General features: G+C 41.7%; 1 protein-coding gene across 1 annotated transcript; it reads right to left on the bottom strand.

Annotated features, from left to right (window-relative positions):
* Positions 1–430: 430 nt before the first annotated feature.
* On the bottom strand, positions 431–1,439 carry LOC123058883 (early nodulin-93). The gene is made up of 3 exons (XM_044481557.1): positions 1,271–1,439; positions 1,106–1,167; positions 431–1,025 (listed from the first exon to the last, which is right to left on the bottom strand). The coding sequence occupies exons 1-3, from the start codon at positions 1,341–1,343 to the stop codon at positions 792–794; spliced, it is 369 nt and encodes a 122-aa protein (XP_044337492.1). The 5' UTR covers positions 1,344–1,439; the 3' UTR covers positions 431–791.
* Positions 1,440–21,051: the final 19,612 nt, after the last annotated feature.

Raw genomic sequence — 21,051 nt, 5'->3', positions numbered from 1 at the left:
ATAGATTTTCTAGCATTTGGCGTTCTCATGTGCCTCCAAAAATCAAAATCTACCTCTGGCAGGCCTTTAGAGGCCGTCTTCCCGCGGCTGATCAAATTCGTAAGAGGAATGGACCGGGCTCGGAATTTTGTGCTCTCTGTGGTGACTTGGAGGACACAAATCATATTTTCTTCCATTGTGTGCTTGCTAAACTAGTTTGGAGTTGTGTCAGATCCTGGCTTCAGGTCACTTGGGATCCCTCCTCCTTTAATGAGCTGAGAGGCCTTGCCAATTCGTTGGCTGGTGTGACAAAGAGGGTCTTCTGGGTTGGTTTGGGTGCCATGTGATGGTCGTTAGGGACCATTAGGGACAAATTTACAATCGAACATGCTTATCCTACTAAACCAGCTGATTTTTTATTTAAATCATGTATCTTCTTGCAGCAGTGGATATTATTGACTAAGGTGGAGGACCGGGATGCTCTTGATCTGCTCATATCTAAAGTTCGGGCCTCGGTGTCGTCTCTTTCTGGGCAGGATCCTGATGTCTGATCTCGCATTTTGGAGGTTCTTCGACTTAGTTGCTGGCTATGTCTTTCCTAAGTTATCCGGCCTGCGTGCCGTGTCTGGCAGGGTGCCATGTATCCGTCATGCTTTCGTGCTTGTCGTTGAGTGCCCGTGTTTGGGTGAACTGGTGGTGGCTTCGTCCCCATTGTTGCTATGGTTGCTCTGTGACTCTGCCGTGTGGCTTTATTTATAAAGTCGGGCCTAGGCCTTTTCTCAAAAAAAATAAATTAGCAGGATAATACTAGCTCAAGGCCTGAAGAACGCCGGCGGACGGGGACGGGCTGCAGCGGCGGCGACATGGAAGGAGGTGTCCTTGAGGTGGTCGGGGGCGCTCTCGTACGAGTGCCTCCTCGCCAGCGAGAGGATCGTCTTGTCGGCGGCAATGAAGTATGCCATCCCAGCGACGGTGCAGATGATGAGGGCCTGGCCGGTGGGGTTCAGGTTCGCCTTGGCCCACGGCAGCATCCTCACGCTCGCCAGCTGCAGGATTAACGGTTCAGTTATGAAAACCAGAGCAACGTGCATGAAAAAATCAACAAATCTCGGACAGAGGAGCTCACCGTTGGGACCGCAGACGCGACCATGGCGATGGCCGCTGCCTTTGCTCTGGCGAACGTCGCCTCTGGTGAAGATTAAGAAAAGAAATGCATTGCATTGCTACTGTTAGACTATCAGTATACAACGTAGCTGAACTGAAATTTGAAGAAGTGGATCCTGCTTACTACCTCTAGAGCAGCGTTTGGCGAGCGTGAGCTTGTTCTCGAGGTGGCCGAGGGTGACGGTGGCCGTCGACGACATCTTCACCGTGATTATTTGCCGAAATGGCTCAGTGCAAAGAGTAGGATGATCAAGTGAGATGAGATGGGTTGTTGCTTGATGCTTCCAGGATGAGGAGTTGAGCCGTTTATTTATAGCGACCAAAAAGGTACTCTGCTCACTCGTTTGGACTTGGAGTGGTGAACTGAGTTGGTGGGTGAGGAGGGGAGCGCCAGGGCAGGCAGGTTATCCAAAACTATGGTCGGGAATCCACAGACCACAGGATTTGATGGTGTTTGTTGGAGGTATCCTCCGTTCGTCCTCTTTTATGCGCCAAAGCTAGCTCGAAAGAAAAAGGCGATCTCGATCCAAGTTGGGCACAACGGTTCTTATCAGATCACAAGAGCCGCCGGTTTCACTCGTGGTCGTCGGCGCGTTGATCGGCGGGGAGATTAGGTTTTGAGCGGGGCTCCCAGTTTGCGGGCAAAACTGGCAGCACTGATGTGCCCCCGCTGGACTAGCCCTTCTTTGCCTTTTTATTTTTGCTTTGAGGGGCTACTAGCCCTTCTCCGCCTGATTCTACACACAAAGCGTATAGGCTTTTCTCTCCAAGGCTTTGCTGGTCTGAGCCCACTTGTCGGTTTGATGATCAACTTTTTTTTGGCATAGTTTGGTGCTTAACTTTTTTTGTGGGCTTGATGATCAACTTAGATCATCTCTAGCGGACCCCGTATAATGCGCGGACCCGCATAATTTCGATGAGTGTACGGTCTCGGCTCAATTTTCTGGCCAGCACAGAGCCCGTATACTCGTTTGGCCTGTAAAAAAATTACCGCGGCCCGCAAACCTTACCCCCAAAGCCGTATAACTATGGGTTTGCGGGGCAGATACGGGTCGAAACCCTATCCCCTTGCCGCCGCGTTTCCCCGTGATTCCTCACTCCCTCTGTCGCATTTCTCGCCACTGGTGAGCCCAGTTCCGCCTCCAGCCGCCATGTGGGACAGTATGTCAAGCTCGGGCCGCAACGCCAGCGGGGGCGACATCCCCGAGCACTCCTCCAACGCCAACCAAGGCCTCCAGCTGCCGGCGTCGCTCCTCCGACGCGAGACGGAGGAGTACAACAGCCGACGTGGGTGGATGCCCCTCCTCGGCCGCGGGATCTTCCTCTGTCGCGGTCTCTTCCTCTACTCCGTGGCTCTCCTCCGGCATTGGGGGCCCTTCCGGCATGGCGCTTCTCCCCATGAAGAAGGAGCTGGCGGAGCTCGTTGGCGTCAAGCAGGAGCCGGAGAAGGGCGAGCTCGTTGGCGTCAAGCAGGAGCCGGAGAAGGGCGAGCTCGTCGCTGTCAAGCGGGAGCCAGAGGAGATCCCGCATCGAGACGATTACGTCGGCGACGATGTCGAGGCGGTCGCGGCGGCGATTGCCGCGTGGAGCTTGCGAGAGGGGGAGGAGCACCGCCGCTGCAACAAGGAGATCGAAGATCTCCTTTTCAAGCGGGCGCCGAGGCCAACCTCGCCGCGAAGGACAAGGACGATGAGTGACGGCGCATCCACGAGGAGCAGAAGAAGATGTACATCAACCTCATCAGCTCTGACGAGGAGGACTGACTGATACGTCTCCGTCGTATCTACTTTTCCAAACACTTTTGCCCTTGTTTTGGACTCTAACTTGTATGATTTGAAAGGAACTAACCCGGACTGACGCTGTTTTCAGCAGAATTACCACGGTGTTGTTTTATGTGCAGAAAACAAATATTCTCGGAATGACCTGAAACTCCATGGAACATCTTAAAAAAACAATAAAAAATCCTCGCCAAAGATGAAGACCAGGGGGCCCACACCCTTCTCATGAGGGTGCCCCCCCTAGGGCGCGCCCCTACCTCGTGGGCCCCCTGTTGCGTCTCCGACTCCAACTCCACCTCTATATATTGAGTTTCGATGAGAAAAAATCAGAGAGAAGAAATCATCGCGTTTTACGATACAAAGCCATCGCCAAGCCCTAAAACCTCTTGGGAGGGCTGATCTGGAGTCCGTTCAGGGCTCCGAGAGGGGGATTCGTCGTCGTCGTCATCATTAACCATCCTCCATCACCAATTTCATGATGCTCACCGCCGTGCGTGAGTAATTCCATCATAGGCTTGCTGGACGGTGATGGGTTGGATGAGATTTATCATGTAATCGAGTTAGTTTTGTTAGGGTTTGATCCCTAGTATCCATTATGTTCTGAGATTGATGTTGCTATGACTTTGCTATGCTTAATGCTTTTCACTAGGGCCCGAGTGCCATGATTTCATATCTGAACCTATTATGTTTTCATGAATATATGTGAGTTCTTGATCCTATCTTACAAGTCTATAGTCACCTACTATGTGTTATGATCCGGCAACCCCGAAGTGACAATAATCGGGACCACTCCCGGTGATGACCATAGTTTGAGGAGTTCATGTATTCACTATGTGCTAATGCTTTTTTCCGGTTCTCTATTAAAAGGAGGCCTTAATATCCCTTAGTTTCCAATAGGACCCCGCTGCCACGGGAGGGTAGGACAAAAGATGTCATGCAAGTTCTTTTCCATAAGCATGTATGACTATATACGGAATACATGCCTACATTACATTGATGAACTGGAGCTAGTTCTGTGTCACCCTATGCTATGACTGTTACATGATAAACCACATTCAACATAATTATCCATCACTGATCCGGTGCCTACGAGTTTTCCTTATACTGGTTCTCGCTTATTTACTTTCCCGCTGCTACTGTTACAATCACTACAAAATACCAAAAACATTACTTTTGCTGTCTTTACTTTTGTTGCCGCTACCACCACTATCATATTACTTTGCTACTAAACACTTTGCTGCAGATACTAAGTTTCCAGGTGTGGTTGAATTGACAACTCAGCTGCTAATACTTGAGAATATTCTTTGGCTCCCCTTGTGTCGAATCAATAAATTTGGGTTGAATACTCTACCCTCGAAAGCTGTTGCGATCCCCTATACTTGTGGGTTATCAAGACTAATTTCTGGCGCCGTTGCCGGGGAGCATAGCTCTATTCTTGGAGTCATTTGGGATTTATATCTGCTGGACACTATGAAGAACTTGAGAGATCCAAAAACCAAGATCTATCCCTCAACTACGAGGGGAGGTAAGGAACTGCCATCTAGCTCTGCACTTGATTCACCTTCTGTTATGAGTAAGTTTGCGACACCTACACCTGCTTCTGCTATTCGTTCTGATATGTCACATGTTATTGATGATGCCACTTCTGCTATGCATGATACTTATGATGAAACTGCTTCTATGCCTGATACTACTGTGCCCCTTAGTGAATTTCTTGATGAACAAATTGCGAGGGCTAGAGAAAAAGAAATTATTGAATCTGAATACGATGATGATAGTGATGATGAAAATATGCCTGTTATTCCTGAGGGCTATCTTTTTGATATGGAATCTTTTGCCGCTATTTTTGCTTGCAAAGATAGATATGAGCTTAAGAGGTTATTAATTAAATGGAACAAAGAATCACTTAGAGATAAAATGAGACCCGGCCCTGCTTTTGCTACTTCACCTATATGTGTTCCTGATAAGGATTATCAATTCTCTGTTGATCCTGATATAATTACTTTGGTTGAATCTCATCGTTTTATGACTATGAATCTAAAACTGTTGTGGCACATCTTACTAAATTAAATGATATAGCTGCCCTGTTCACTAATGATGAGAGATCGCGTTACTTCTATATACTCAAAATATTTCCGTTCTCACTAAAGGGTGATGCTAAGATATGGTTTAATTATCTTGATCCTGGTTGTGTGCGTAGTCCCCAAGATATGATTTATTACTTCTCTGCTAAATATTTCCCTGCTCATAAGAAACAAGCTGCTTTGAGGGAAATATACAACTTTGTGCAAATTAAAGAAGAGAGTCTCCCACAAGCTTGGGGGAGGCTTCTCAAGTTACTTAATACTTTGCCGGATCATCCTCTTAAGAAACCTGAAATACTTGATATCTTTTATAATGGACTAACCGATGCTTCCAGAGATTACCTGGATAGTTGTGCTGGTTCTCTTTTCAGGGAAAGAACACCGGATGAAGCTGAAATTCTATTGAATAATATGTTGACAAATGAAAATAATTGGGCACCTCCTAAGCCAACTCCTGAGCTAATTACTGAGCCTATTCCTAAACCAACTCCGAAGAAGGGAGGTGTTTTATTTCTCAGTCCCGAAGATATGCAAGAGGCAAAGAAATCTATGAAAGAAAAAGGTATTAAAGCTGAAGACGTTAAGAATTTACCTCCTATTGAAGAAATACATGGTCTTAATTCACCGCCTGTTGAAGAAACATATGATCTTAATTATTTATTTACTGAAGAACCTCCTGATCCCGATATCCCGACACAGGTAGTAAAGGTAAATTCTCTCTATAGGTATGATAAAGCTAAAATTCCTCCTACTAAATTTGCTAGTCAGTGCTTGGATGAGTTTGATAACTTTATGTTTAAGCAAGACGACTATTTTGGTAGACAATTAAAAGAAAATGCTTATATGATTAGACGCTTGGGTGATTATATGGGTGATATTAAAGGTGAACTTAAACTTGTTAGCAAGCATGCTTATATGGTTAGCACTCAAGTAGAACAAGTACTTAAGGCTAAAAAAGAAGTGCTTAATGAAATGAATAATAAGAAAAATGATTATGCTGTTAGAGTGGCTACTAGAACTGGTAGAATGACTCAGGAACCTTTGTATCCTGAAGGCCACCCTAAGAGAATCGAGCAAGATTCTCAAAGAAATAATATTGATGTTCGTAGTTCTTCTAAAAAGAAGAAGAAGAAAAATGATAGAGCTGTGCAAACTTCTAGTGAACCTATTGCTGAACCACCTGCTAATCCAAATGATATATCTATGTCTGATGCTGAAACACAATCTGGTAATGAACATGAACCTAGTAAAAATATTAATGATGATGTTCATGATGATGCTCAACCTAGTAATGATAATGATGTAGAAATTGAACGTGCTGTTGATCTTGATAACCCACAATCAAAGAATCAATGTTATGATAAAAGAGACTTTGTTGCTAGGAAACATGGTAAAGAAAGGGAACCTTGGGTTCAGAAACCCATGCCTTTTCCTCCGAAACCATCCAAGAAAAAGGATGATGAGGATTTTGAGCGCTTTGCTGAAATGATTAGGCCTATCTTTTTGTGTATGAGATTAACTGATGTGCTCAACACAAATCCTTATGCTAAATATATGAAGGATATCATTACTAATAAAAGAAAGATACCGGAAGCTGAGATTTCCACCATGCTTGCTAATTATACTTTTAAGGGTGGAATACCAAAGAAACTTGGAGACCCCGGAGTACCTACTATACCTTGCTCCATTAAAAGAAATTATATTAAAACTGCTTTATGTGATCTTGGAGCCGATGTTAGTGTTATGCCTCTCTCTTTATATCGTAGACTTGACTTGAATAAGTTGACACCTACCGAAATATCTTTGCAAATGGCTGATAAATCAACTGTATACCTATTTGTGAGGATGTGCCTGTTGTGGTTGCAAACGTTACTATTTTAACGGATTTTGTTATACTTGATATTCCCGAGGATGATAGTATGTCTATTATTCTTGGAAGACCTTTTCTTAATACTGCAGGGGCTGTTATTGATTGCAACAAAGGCAATGCCACTTTTCATGTTAATGGTAATGAGCATACGGTACACTTTCCGAGGAAACAACCTCAAGTTCATAGTATCAACTCTATTGGAAAAATTCCATCGATTATATTTGGAGGTTTTGAATTTCCTCTTCCTACTGTCAAAAAGAAATATGATATTCTTATTATTGGGCCGTTGAGGTAACTTAGTGTTATTCGAAATTTCTCCGGTTTCATGATTATCGGAATGAGTTTGTTAACAAGACTTGATCAACCTTGTTAGTGGATTCTTTTTGATGAGCATGAGATGGATGAAACTAGAAGCACAACCTTCTGTACCCTCTCTATATTTTCTGTTAATTAGTAGAAATAAAGTAAAAATAATATTTTTAGTCTGTTTCCTGGCTTATCCGTGCAATATCAAAATATCCTGAAAATAAAAGTCCTCAGAATGCCATGCCAATTTAATATGATTTTCTCGTGAATATTTGAGGATTTACTGTGCAAAAATTACCGCGGGAGGAGCTGCCACCTGGTCACGAGGGTGGTGGGAGCGCCCCCCTATAGGGTGCGCCCCCTAACTCGTGGGCCCGCGGTGGCCCTCCTCCACTTATCCTAGCACCCATCTTCTTCCTCTATCTCACACAAACCTGAAAAACCAACTCAAGCACGAGTTCCAGCCACTTTTGCTGTGATTTTCGATCTCCTTGCTCAAAGCACCTCTCGCAAAACTACTTGGGGAGATTGTTCCTTGGTATGTGACTCCTCCATTGGTCCGATTAGTTTTTGTTCTAGTGTTTTATTCTTTGCAAATTTGTGCTGCATAGGTGACCATGTTCTTGAGCTTGCATGACAAATTTATATGGTTCCAAGTAGTTCTAATGCTTGATTTAGGCTCTAGGCACTGGTAGGAGTAGTTACTATCAATATTATTGAAGTTGGTTCACTTTTGTTTGAAGTTACTAAAAATTTCAGAATTTTTCAGAGAAAAACAATATGTTTATGAAGATGTTCCAAGGTGGTTCCTCTAAGAAGCAAGGACCCATGATTGCTATGCGCGATGCTGACGAGGATCCACCAAGAGACGCTCTAGTACGCCTTGCGAATGGCCGTCGGAAAATTTTATGGACCGCGCGGGAATTAAAGAAGAATTCAAAGCATATTTGCACAATGCCGGTCTTGAGGATTTAGAGGCTAACAAATGCCCCCAGTATCATGATCTCACAAGTTCATTTGTGAGGAGGTTTGAGTATTCATCTTCGTGTAATTCTCCTTCAGTCATGTTTGATCTTTATGACAAATCTTATACCATGGACCTAGAGGACTTCACTTCTGCATGCAAACTTCCATTATGGGGTAGTGTTAGGGATCCCCCTAAATCTGAATTTAGAAACTTTCTTGCTAGTATAACTATGGGGGGATCTAGAGATATAACGCAGGCTACCATAGGGAGCATTCACTTTCCGGCTATACATTATTTTGCTCTTTTCATCGGTAGATGCATAAATGCTAAGGATGAAGCATGTCACATGTGTGTCCCTGATCTCAACATTCTTAGAGTGCTGTGTTAGTAGACCAATCTTATCATATGGGAGCCATTGTAGCTCCTAGGTTGCATCATAATAGACACAATGGAGATTTCTTTGGAGGAATTTATGCAACCCGCTTAGCTCATTTTCTTAAAATAGACATTCGTGAGGGTGATATGGAGTTGCCTCCTGCATATTTAGATTATAACTCTATGGCTTCGCACCAGTTTGTCGAGAGGCCTGAATCACCTCTCTTATATCGTTTAATTTTTGATAAACGACGTGTTTTCCGTATTACTCTCCCTGCTCCTGCCTTCTTTAATTCACAGACAAAAAGAAGATATTTTATTACCAGAGAGGAGGCAGAAGAGTACGAGAGGAGAGCGGAGGCAGCTCGACTCCACACTGTAGCTCAGCGGGCGATAACCGCTGCACATCAGTATGATCCCAACTATTCTTCATCATCACAGTACGACCCCAACAACTATTATTATGGATATCCGCCAGGCCAGCCGTGGTCATAGACCAACTTAGGCCAAAAGCCTAAGCCTGGGGGAGTACGTATTTCTCACCGACATTACATTTATGCTCACACACACTCATTGCTAGATGTCGGTGCTCATACTTTTTCACTGTAATATCCATGCTAGTTTATTTTCTTTTTCCTGCTTTCTTCTTGTGTGTTTGTTAAACCTTAAGAAAAACAAAAAAATTAGTAGTAGTTTATTTTTCTGCTGTAGTAGTAATAATTAAAAAGAAAACCAAAAAATATTTCCCGTTCTTCTTTTGCTTGTTGGGAGCTTTCCCGTGTGAATAGTTTTATTTCTTTTCTTTTCTTTGGGGGTCAGTAGGAGAAGACCATAATTAAATTGTTGAAGTGGCTCTTATATGCATTATTGTTGATTTAACCAAGAGCCCATATTGCCTTGTCTTCTCCTGTTTATTGAATGCTCGCAAATTCCAGCTTAGTCCAATGCACGTGCACTCTTATTATTATTCACACCGTTCGGTCGTGCAAGTGAAAGGCAATTATGATGATATATGATGGACTGACTGAGATGAGAAAAGCTGGTATGAACTCGACCTCTTTTGTTTTTGTAAATATGATGAGTCCCTCGTTCTTGATTCAGCTTATTATGAATAAGCATGTTTGCAATGACAATTAGAGATCATAGTTGCTTGTGCCATGCTTGATTAGCTATGAGTTATAATGGTTTACCTTGTATGCCAACATGCTATTGAGATGATTATGATGTGGTATGATGGGGTGGTATCCTCTTTTGAATGATTTAAGTGACTTGACTTGGCACATGTTCATGCATGTAGTTGAAACAAAATCAACATAGCCTTCACGATATTTATGTTCATGGTGGATTATATCCTATTCATGCTTGCATCCAATGTTTATTAATTTTAATGCATGTACATGGTTGTTATCGCTCTCTAGTTGGTCGCTTCCCAGTCTTTCGCTAGCCTTCACTTGTACTAAACGGGAATACTGCTTGTGCATCCAATCCCTTAAACCCCAAAGTTATTCCAGATGAGTCCACTATACCTTCCTATATGCGGTATCTACCTGCCGTTCCAAGTAAATTTGTATGTGCCAAACTCTAAACCTTCAAATAAACATTCTGTTTTGTATGCTCGAATAGCTCACGTGTCAACAAAGGTTGTCCTTATCTTCTGTGTTAGGCGGGTTATTCTCAAGAGGAGTGGACTCCGCTCCTCACTCACGAGAAAATGGCTGGTCACCGGGATGCCTAGTCCCATGCTTTATGCAAACTAAATCAAAATTAATTGCAAACAAAACTCCCCCTGGGACCTGTTGTATGTTGGAGGCACTCGTTGTTTCGAGCAAGCCATGGATTGATGCTTGTTGGTGGAGGGGGAGTATAAACTTTACCATTATGTTTGGGAACCGCCTATAATGTGTTTAGCATGGCAGATATCGCCATCTCTTAGTTGTTACGTTGACAATGAAAGTATACCGCTCAAAATACAATTTATCTCTATTTCAAAACCGAGCTCTGGCACTCTACAAATCCCTGCTTCCCTCTGCGAAGGGCCTATCCATTTACTTTTATGTTGATTCATCACCCTCTTATTAAAAAGCACTAGCTGGAGAGTGCAGCCGTCATTTGCATTCATCACTGTTAATTTATATTGGGTATGACTATGATTGGATCTCTTTTACCATGAATTACAATGTCTAGTCAGTCCTTGATCTGCAAAGGTGCTCTGCATTTATGTTTTGCGGTCTCAGAAAGGGCTAGCGAGATACCATCTTGTTATATCATATTGTGATTGTTTTGAGAAAGTGTTGTCATCCGAGATTTATTATTATAACTTGCTAGTTGATTATGCTATTGATATGAGTAACTGCGAGACCTGAGAATTATTGCAAATGTGGTTAGTTATGGTCTATGCTGAAAACTTGAATGATGGCTTGACATATTTACAACAACAAGAGCACACAGAGTTTGTAAAAGTTTTTCTTTCTTTCTTTCAGTTTGCCAACTAAATTGCTTGAGGACAAGCTAGGGTTTAAGCTTGGGGGAGTTGATACGTCTCCGTCGTATCTACTTTTCCAAACACTTTTGCCCTTGTTTTGGACTCTAAATTGTATGATTTGAATGGAACTAACCCGGACTAATGTTGTTTTCAGCAGAATTACCATGGTGTTGTTTTATGTGCAGAAAACAAATATTCTCGGAATGACCTGAAACTCCACGGAACATCTTAGAAAAAACAATAAAAAATCCTCGCCAAAGATGAAGACCAGGGGGCCCACACCCTTCTCACGAGGGTGGGGGGAGCCCCCTAGGGCACGCCCCCTACCTCGTGGGCCCCCTGTTGTGTCTCCGACTCCAACTCCACCTCTATATATTGAGTTTCGATGAGAAAAAAAAGAGAGAGAAAAAATCATCGCGTTTTACGATACGGAGCCGCCGCCAAGTGATACGTCTCCAACGATCTATAATTTTTGATTGCTCCGTGCTATATTATCTACTGTTTTGGACTATATTGGGCTTTATTTTCCACTTTTATATTATTTTTGGGACTAACCTATTAACCGGAGGCCCAACCCAGAATTGCTGTTTTTTTTTACCTATTTCAGTGTTTCAGATAAACAGAATATCAAACGGAGTCCAAACGGAATAAAATCTTCAGGAACATGATTTTCTCACCGAACGTGATCCAGGAGACTTGGACCCTGCTCCAAGGAACAAAAGAGGCGGTCACGAGGGTGGGAGGCTTCCCCTCCCCCTAGGGCACGCCCCCTACCTCGTGGGCCCCTCGTTGCTCCTCCGACGTACTTCTTCCTCCTATATATACACACGTACCCCCAAACGATCAGAACAGGAGCCAAAAACCTAATTCCACCACCGCAAATTTATGTATCCACGAGATCCCATCTTGGGGCCTGTTCCGGAGCTCCGTCGGAAGAGGGCCGTCATCACGGAGGGCTTCTACATCATCCTAGCCTCTCCGATGAAGTGTGAGTAGATTACCTCAGACCTTCGGGTCCATAGTTAGTAGCTAGATGGCTTCTTCTCTCTCTTTGAATCTCAATACAAAGTTCTCCCCCTCTCTTGTGGAGATCTATTCGATGTAATCTTCTTTTTGTGGTGTGTTTGTTGAGAACAATGAATTGTGGGTTTATGATCAAGTCTATCTATGAATAATATTTGAATCTTCTCTGAATTCTTTTATGTATGATTGGTTATCTTTGCAAGTCTCTTCGAATTATCCGTTTGGTTCGGCCAACTAGATTGGTAGTTCTTGCCATGGGAGAAGTGCTTAGCTTTGGGTTCGATCTTGCGGTGTCCTTACCCAGTGACAGAAGGGGCAGCAAGGCACGTATTGCATCGTTGCCATCGAGGATAACAAGATGGGGTTTATTTCATATTGCATGAATTTATCTCTCTACATCATGTCATCTTGCTTAAGGCGTTACTCTATTTTTAACTTAATACTCTAGATGCATGCTAGATAGCGGTCGATGAGTGGAGTAATAGTAGTAGATGCAGAATCGTTTCGATCTACTTGTCACGGACGTGATGCCTATATACATGATCATGCCTAGATATTCTCATAACTATGCTCAATTCTGTCAATTGCTCAACAGTAATTTGTTCACCCACCGTAGAATACTTATGCTCTTGAGAGAAGCCATTAGTGAAACCTATGGCCCCTGGGTCTATTCTCATCATATCAATCTCCATTACTTTATTCTTGCTTTGCTTTTTTACTTTGCCTTTACTTTTTACTTTGCATCTTTATACCAAAAATACCAAAAATATTATATCTATCAGATCTCACTCTCGTAAGTGACCGTGAAGGGCTTGACAACCCCTAATCGCGTTGGTTGCGAGTAGCTATTGCTTTGTGCAGGTACGAGGGACTTGAGCGTGGGCTCCTACTGGATTGATACCTTGGTTCTCAAAAACCGAGGGAAATACTTACGCTACTCTGCTGCATCATCCCTTCCTCTTCGGGAAAACCAATGCAAGCTCAAGACGTAGCAAGAAGGATTTCTGGCACCGTTGCCGGGGAGTCTGCGCAAAAATTCAACATACCAAGTACCCATCACAATCCCTATCTCTCGCATTACATCATTTGCCATTTGCCTCTTGTTTTCCTCTCTCCCCCAATTCACCCTTGCCGTTTTATTCTTCCTCTCTCTCTCTATCCTCCCTCTCTTTTTGCCTTTTGTTTGCTCGCGTTTGCTTGTCGTCATGTCTAGTCTCGTATCTTCTCCATTGTCTCCCGAGAGTGAAGTTCTAAATTTTAAACAAAGGGAGGGAGAAAATCTAAAAGATGCTTGGTATAGAATTTGCAATGCTCAAAATAGATCTACCAGAAAGCAATCTACCTTAGTTCTTCTCCGAAATTTTTATTTAGGTGTTAATACTTGGTATAGATATATCCTCGATACCATTACCGGAGGGAACTTCTTGGGTAGCCATACTTTTGATTCTTATAATGCTATGCTGAATTTATTTGGCTCACCACCTCTTTTGGTTAATGGAACCACGTTAACTTTGGAGCATGTTATGCAAAGACTTGAAATTATCAAAAATAAAGTTGCTATTGTTGAATCAATTGAAAATCTATATAAAAAGATCCACAATCAAATTACTCAATATGGATCTAAGGTAGGAATGACTTTGAAAAATATTAAGGAAAAAGAACCCATAGTTCATGAGAGAATGAACTTAGATTCTACTAGAATTGATAAACTTGAGGGTATCATTACAAACATGGGAACCGCTTTTTCTTACGTAAAGAATACTCCAAGTCCTCATACTAAAATTTCCAAGCTTATGTATGTTCCTAAAAATAAGGGTGAATCATCTACTAAGGAAACTGCGGATCTTAAATTTATAAGTGTTCATCCCAATCTTTTTGCTATCATTAAGGAACCATTTATTACAAATGAATTTTCGATCTTATGCCTAAAAGTTTGATAATTAATAAGAAGAAAGAAATTCCTAAAGATGGTAGATGCCTAATTTGAAGAATTGCCTACCAAAGATGGCAATACCTAGATCTATCCTCGCTTTTATGCCTAGCTAGGGGCGTTTAACGATAGCGCTTGTTGGGAGGAAACCCAATTTTATTTTTATTACTTGCCTTTTGATCCTGATTAGTAATAAATAAATTATTTATCCTCTGTTTTGGTTGTGTTTTTTGTGTTTAATTAGTGTTTGTGCCAATTAGAACCGTTGGGAAGACTTGGAGAAAGTCTTGTTGAACTTGTTGTAAAAAATAGAAACTTTAGCGCTCACGAGAACTGCTGTCATTTTTATTTGAAGAGTGCTATTTAGTTAATTATTTTTGCAGATGATTAATAGATAAATTCCTCACCTCCAGCAATTTATTTTAGAATTTTTGGGGTTCCAGATCTTGCGCTAGCTACAGATACTACAGACTATTCTGTTTTTGACAGATTCTGTTTTCCGTGTGTTGTTTGCTTATTTTGATGAATCTATGGCTAGTAAAATAGTTTATAATCCATAGAGAACTTGGAATAAAGTAGTTTTAACACCAATGTAAATAAAGAATGAGTTCATTACAGTACCTTGAAGTGGTCTTTTGTTTTCTTTCGCTAACGGAACTCACGAGTTTTCTATTTTGAGTTTTGTGTTGTGAAGTTTTCAAGTTTTGGGTGAATTCTTTTGATGGATCATGGAACAAGGAGTGGCAAGAGCCTAAGCTTGGGTATGCCCATGTCACCCCCAAGATAATCCAAGGACACCAAAAAGTCAAAGCTTGAGGATGCCCCGGAAGGCATCCCCTCTTTCGTCCACTTCCATCGGTAATTTACTTGGAGCTATATTTTTATTCACCAACATGATATTTGTTTTGATTGGAGCGTCTTGTATTATTTGTGTCTTTGTGTCTTAGTATGCCACAATCATCCTTGATGTACACACCTTTTGAGAGAGCCATACATGAATTAAAATTTGATAGAATACTCTATGTGCTTCACTTATATCTTTTGAGCTAAGTAGTTTTGCTCTATGTGCTTCACTTATATATTTTGAGCTAGATAATTTTGCTCTGTGTGCTTCACTTATATCTTTTGAGTGTTATAATTTTGCTCTATGTGGTTCACTTATATCTTTTAGAGCACGGTGGTGGATTTGTTTTAAATAAACTATTGATCTCTCATGCTTCACTTAAATTCTTTTGAGAGTCTCTTAATAGCATGGTAAATTGCTTAATAATAATATGCTTGGTATTCAAGATGTGTGAAACTTTCTTTTGAGTGTGTTGAATACTAAGAAAAGATTGAAGCTTGATAATTGTTTTGAGATATGAAGGTAATAATATTAAAGTCATGCTAGTTGAGTAGTTGTGAATTTAAAGGATACTTGTGTTAAGGTTTGTGATTCCCGTAGCATGCACGTATGGTGAACCGTTATGTGATGAAGTCGGAGCATGATTTATTTATTGAATGTCTTCCTTATGAGTGGCGGTCGGGGACGAGCGATGGTCTTTTCCTACCAATCTATCCCCCTAGGAACATGCGCGTAATACTTTGCTTTGGTAACTTCTAGATTTTTGCAATAAGTATATGAGTTCTTTATGACTAATGTTGAGTCCATGGATTATACACACTCTCACCCTTCCACCTTTGCTAGCCTCTCTAATACCGCGCACCTTTCGCCGGTATCATACACCTACCATATACCTTCCTCAAAACAGCCACCATACCTACCTATTATGGCATTTCCATAGCCATTCCGAGATATATTGCCATGCAACTTTCCACCATCTAGTTCATCATGACACACTCCATCATTGTCATATTGCATATCCTGGTACACCGCCGGATGCATTCACATAGAGTCATATTTTGTTCTAAGTATCGAGTTGTAATTGTTGAGTTATAAGAAAAATAAAAGTGTGATGATCATCATTATTAGAGCATTGTCCCAGTGAGGAAAGAATGATGGAGACTATGATTCCCCCATAAGTCGGGATGAGAGTCCGGACGAAAAATAAAATAAAATAAAAAAAGAGGCCAAAGAAGCCCAAATAAAAAGAGGCCATAAAAAAGAGAAAAGGCCCAAATAAAAAAAAGGAAAAAATTATGAGAGAAAGAAAGAGAAGGGACAATGTTACTATCCTTTTACCACACTTGTGCTTCAAAGTAGCACCATGATCTTCATAGTAGAGAGTCTCTCATGTTATCACTTTCATATACTAGTGGGAATTTTACATTACAGAACTTGGCGTGTATATTCCAATGATGGGCTTCTTCAAAAATTGCCCTAGGTCTTCATGAGCAAGCAAGTTGGATGCACACCCATTTAGTTTCTTTTTGAGCTTTCATATACTTATAGCTCTAGTGCATCCGTTGCATGGCAATCCCTACTCACTCACATTGATATCTATTGATGGGCATCTCCATAGCCCGTTGATATGCCTAGTTGATGTGAGACCATCTTCTCCTTTTTGTCTTCTCCATAACCACCATTCTATTCCACCTATAGTGCTATATCCATGGCTCACGCTCATGTATTGCGTGAAGATTGAAAAAGTTTTGAAAAAGTTAGAGTATGAAACAATTGCTTGGCTTGTCATCGGGGTTGTGCATGATTTAAATACTTTGTGTGGTGAAGATGGAGCATAGCCATGCTATATGATTTGTAGGGATAATTTTATTTGGCCATGTTATTTTGAGAAGACACAATTGCTTTGTTAGTATGCTTGAAGTATTTTTATTTTTATGTCAATATAAACTTTTGTCTTGAATCTTTCTAATCTAAATATTCATACCACAATTAAGAAGATTTGCATTGAAATTATGCCAAGTAGCACTCCGCATCAAAAATTCTCTTTTTATCATTTACCTACTCGAGGACGAGAAGGAATTAAGCTTGGGGATGCCTGATACGTCTCCAACGTATCTATAATTTTTGATTGCTCCATGCTATATTATCTACTGTTTTGGACTATATTGGGCTTTATTTTCCACTTTTATATTATTTTTGGGGCTAACCTATTAACCGGGGGCCCAGCCCAGAATTGTTGTTTTTTGCCTATTTCAGTGTTTCAGATAAACGGAATATCAAACGGAGTCCAAATGGAATAAAATCTTCGGGAATGTGATCCAGGAGACTTGGACCCTGCTCCAAGGAACAAAAGAGGCGGTCACGAGGGCGGGGGGCACCCCCCCTAGGGTGCGCCCCCTACCTCGTGGGCCCCTCGTTGATCCTCCGGCGTACTTCTTCCTCCTATATATACACACGTACCCCCAAACGATCAGAACAGGAGCCACAAACCTAATTCCACCACCACAACTTTCTGTATCCATGAGATCCCATCTTGGGGCCTGTTCCGGAGCTCCGCCGGAAGAGGGCCGTCATCATGGAGGGCTTCTACATCATCCTAGCCTCTCCAATGAAGTGTGAGTAGTTTACCTCAGACCTTCGGCTCCATAGTTAGTAGCTAGATGGCTTCTTTCTCTCTCTTTGAATCTCAATACAAAGTTCTCCCCCTCTCTTGTGGAGATCTATTCGATGTAATCTTCTTTTTGTGGTGTGTTTGTTGAGATCGATGAATTGTGGGTTTATGATCAAGTCTATCTATGAATAATATTTGAATCTTCTCTGAATTCTTTTATGTATGATTGGTTATCTTTGCAAGTCTCTTTGAATTATCCGTTTGGTTTGGCCAACTAGATTGGTAGTTCTTGCCATGGGAGAAGTGCTCAGCTTTGGGTTCGATCTTGCGGTGTCCTTACCCAGTGACAGAAGGGGCAACAAGGCACGTATTGTATCGTTGCCATCGAGGATAACAAGATGGGGTTTATTTCATATTGCATGAATTTATCTCTCTACATCATTTCATCTTGCTTAAGGCGTTACTCTGTTTTTAACTTAATACTCTAGATGCATGCTGGATAGCGGTCGATGAGTGGAGTAATAGTAGTAGATGCAGAATCATTTCGATCTACTTGTCACGGACGTTGCCTATATACATGATCATGCCTAGATATTCTCATAACTATGCTCAATTCTGTCAATTGCTCAACAGTAATTTGTTCACCCACCGTAGAATACTTATGCTCTTGAGAGAAGCCACTAGTGAAACCTATGGCCCCCGGGTCTATTCTCATCATATCAATCTCCATTACTTTAATCTTGCTTTGCTTTTTTACTTTGCCTTTACTTTTTACTTTGCATCTTTATACCAAAAATACCAAAAATATTATATCTATCAGATCTCACTTTCGTAAGTGACCATGAAGGTCTTGACAACCCCTCATCGCGTTGGTTGCGAGTAGCTATCGCTTTGTGCAGGTACGAGGGACTTGAGCGTGGGCTCCTACTGGATTGATACCTTGGTTCTCAAAAACTGAGGGAAATACTTACACTACTCTGCTGCATCATCCCTTCCTCTTCGGGGAAAACCAACACAAGCTCAAGATGTAGCACCAAGCCCTAAAACCTCTCTGGAGGGCTGATCTAGAGTCCGTTCGGGGCTCCGGAGAGGGGGATTCGTCGCCGTCGTCATCATCAACCATCCTCCATCACCAATTTCATGATGATCATCGCCGTGCATGAGTAATTCCATCGTAGGCTTGCTGGACGGTGATGGGTTGGATGAGATTTATTATGTAATCGAGTTAGTTTTGTTAGGGTTTGATCCCTAGTATCCATTATGTTCTGAGATTGATGTTGCTATGACTTTGCTATGCTTAATTCTTGTCACTAGGGACCGAGTGCCATGATTTCAGATCTGAACCTATTATGTTTTCATGAATATATGTGAGTTCTTGATCCTATCTTGCAAGTCTATAGTCACCTACTATGTGTTATGATCCGGCAACCCCGAAGTGACAATAATCGGGACCACTCCCGGTGATGACCATAGTTTGAGGAGTTTATGTATTCACTATGTGCTAATGCTTTGTTCCGGTTCTCTATTAAAAGAAGGCCTTAATATCCCTTAGTTTCCAATAGGACCCCGCTGCCATGGGAGGGTACGACAAAAGATGTCATGCAAGTTCTTTTCCATAAGCACGTATGACTATATACGGAATACATGCCTACATTACATTGATAAATTGGAGCTAGTTCTGTGTCACGCTATGTTATGACTGTTACATGATGAACCGCATCCGGCATAATTATCCATCACTGATCCGGTGCCTATGAGTTTTCCATATACTGGTTCTCGCTTATTTACTTTCCCGCTGCTACTGCTACAATCACTACAAAATACCAAAAACATTATTTTTGCTATCTTTACTTTTGTTGCCGATACCACCACTATCATATTACTTTGCTACTAAACACTTTGCTGCAGATACTAAGTTTCCAGGTGTGGTTGAATTGACAACTCAGCTGCTAATACTTGAGAATATTCTTTGGCTCCCCTTGTGTCGAATCAATAAATTTGGGTTGAATACTCTACCCTCGAAAGCTGTTGCGATCCCCTATACTTGTGGGTTATCACTGACCGACGACTGAGCTCCTCGACCGCGTCGGCCTCGCCGCCGTGAGCTCGTCCATTTTGGTAGCCACCGCGAGCCCGCAGACCCCCCCTCTAGTAGTAGAATGTAGTATATATGTAGAACATATGATCTATGTAGTATGTTCTGATGTACTATGAATGATCAATGTGGTTACAATTTCTCCAGTGAAAGCTTTTTTAAATTATACAGTTTCATATACGGGGTCTATTCTGCAGCGCACGGTTTCTCCCCACAAAAGAGATCTTCCTCGGACTATAAACGCGTTATGCGGGTCGACATTATGCGGGGTCTGGTAGAGTTCGCTTATTACTCCTTTGCCTGCCTAGTACTATGCTAATCGTGCAACAGTGTGCAAACCTCAAAAGAAAGAAATATATTATAATCTGCTAAAATTATAGGGGTATACCTTAAATTGATCTAATATGTGCTGAGAAGTATGCCTTAAATACCTATACTAAACTAAACAGAATAGAACAAACTGAGTAAGAGAGAGAAGAGAACCCCACGACAATATTTAACAAAAAAATTAAACAAAGTCAAAATGTAGTAGGTTGTCTTTTGATCTAAATGTATTATTCACAAATCTGTACATTGATCTTACAACCCCTTGTTCAATACAGCGTAAATGAAAATTTCTCTAGTGCATAACCCCAATAACACCAAGAGACATTATTATTACAAGTTTGGACTACCGGCAGAAAAAACTACAAATCTAGAGTGTAAGAAAAATGATTTCCTACAAAAGGAATTTATGACTTAAGCAATAGATATTTCAAAGGTATTGTGCCACACCCTCATATCTCTCATACCATATTCCTGAAGAAATAGCCCTCTGTTTGGAGAAATAGATTAGCTTCCAAGCTGGCAACCAAGAACCCCCGACTTGGACCAGATAGAGTTACCTTTGTTGTTCAACCAACTCACTTAATTTGGACTCTTGCAGTTTGGAGACACCAAACAGATGGGCTACTACAAGACTGTAGCAAAGTTTTGTACAACATGATCGCACAAAAGCAAATAGTGCTTGGCAGTGGGCAGGGATTCAACAACAATTAACTAGAGGGGCTTGGTTTACTCCAATACCTCATATCAGATGGACCATTGTACAAAGTCTAAATGCATTGTCAAAAGAAGGCGCAGCAAACCAGAGCAAGGATTGGGATAGGTTAAAACCTGAAACTTCTAGAGAGCAATTAGGTGCTACTTATTATATGATCTAGGCATGCAATTCATGTCCTCACCACACCACGGTTCATGCAGATTTTAATGGATCAGTTATGCTAGAGGCAATACGGGGCAACGGGCACCAGATCCTGCTGGAGCACATTGTGCTTCTTAGAATTCTAGTTCAGATTTCATACAATTTGTAACAAATGATTGTATAGAAAGGGTGTTGTTGTCATGACCTCGTGAGCTCTTAATTCTCAAACATTTTTATGTGCAACCCATGACTAGCAAACAGGACATCGCGGCCGTCACGCACCTGATAGAACTCAACTCTGCTTGTGGGCCCGCCCTTTACCTATATGACAATAATACTAAGACATCCTACATCCCCATG

The sequence above is a fragment of the Triticum aestivum genome, chromosome 3A (genome assembly GCF_018294505.1).
Source record: "Triticum aestivum cultivar Chinese Spring chromosome 3A, IWGSC CS RefSeq v2.1, whole genome shotgun sequence".
NCBI lineage: Eukaryota > Viridiplantae > Streptophyta > Magnoliopsida > Poales > Poaceae > Triticum > Triticum aestivum.
Note: the sequence above shows the minus strand (reverse complement) of the source record. Positions and strands in the feature narration are given on the sequence as shown.

Bases quoted from the DNA above. Each gene is read 5' to 3' on its own strand.
- LOC123058883 (XM_044481557.1), bottom strand. From the start codon at position 1,343: ATGTCGTCGACGGCCACCGTCACCCTCGGCCACCTCGAGAACAAGCTC. The intron at 1,168-1,270 runs GTAGTAAGCAGG...AATCTTCACCAG, and splicing joins CGCCAAACGCTGCTCTAGAG to AGGCGACGTTCGCCAGAGCA. The intron at 1,026-1,105 runs GTGAGCTCCTCT...TTAATCCTGCAG, and splicing joins TCGCGTCTGCGGTCCCAACG to CTGGCGAGCGTGAGGATGCT.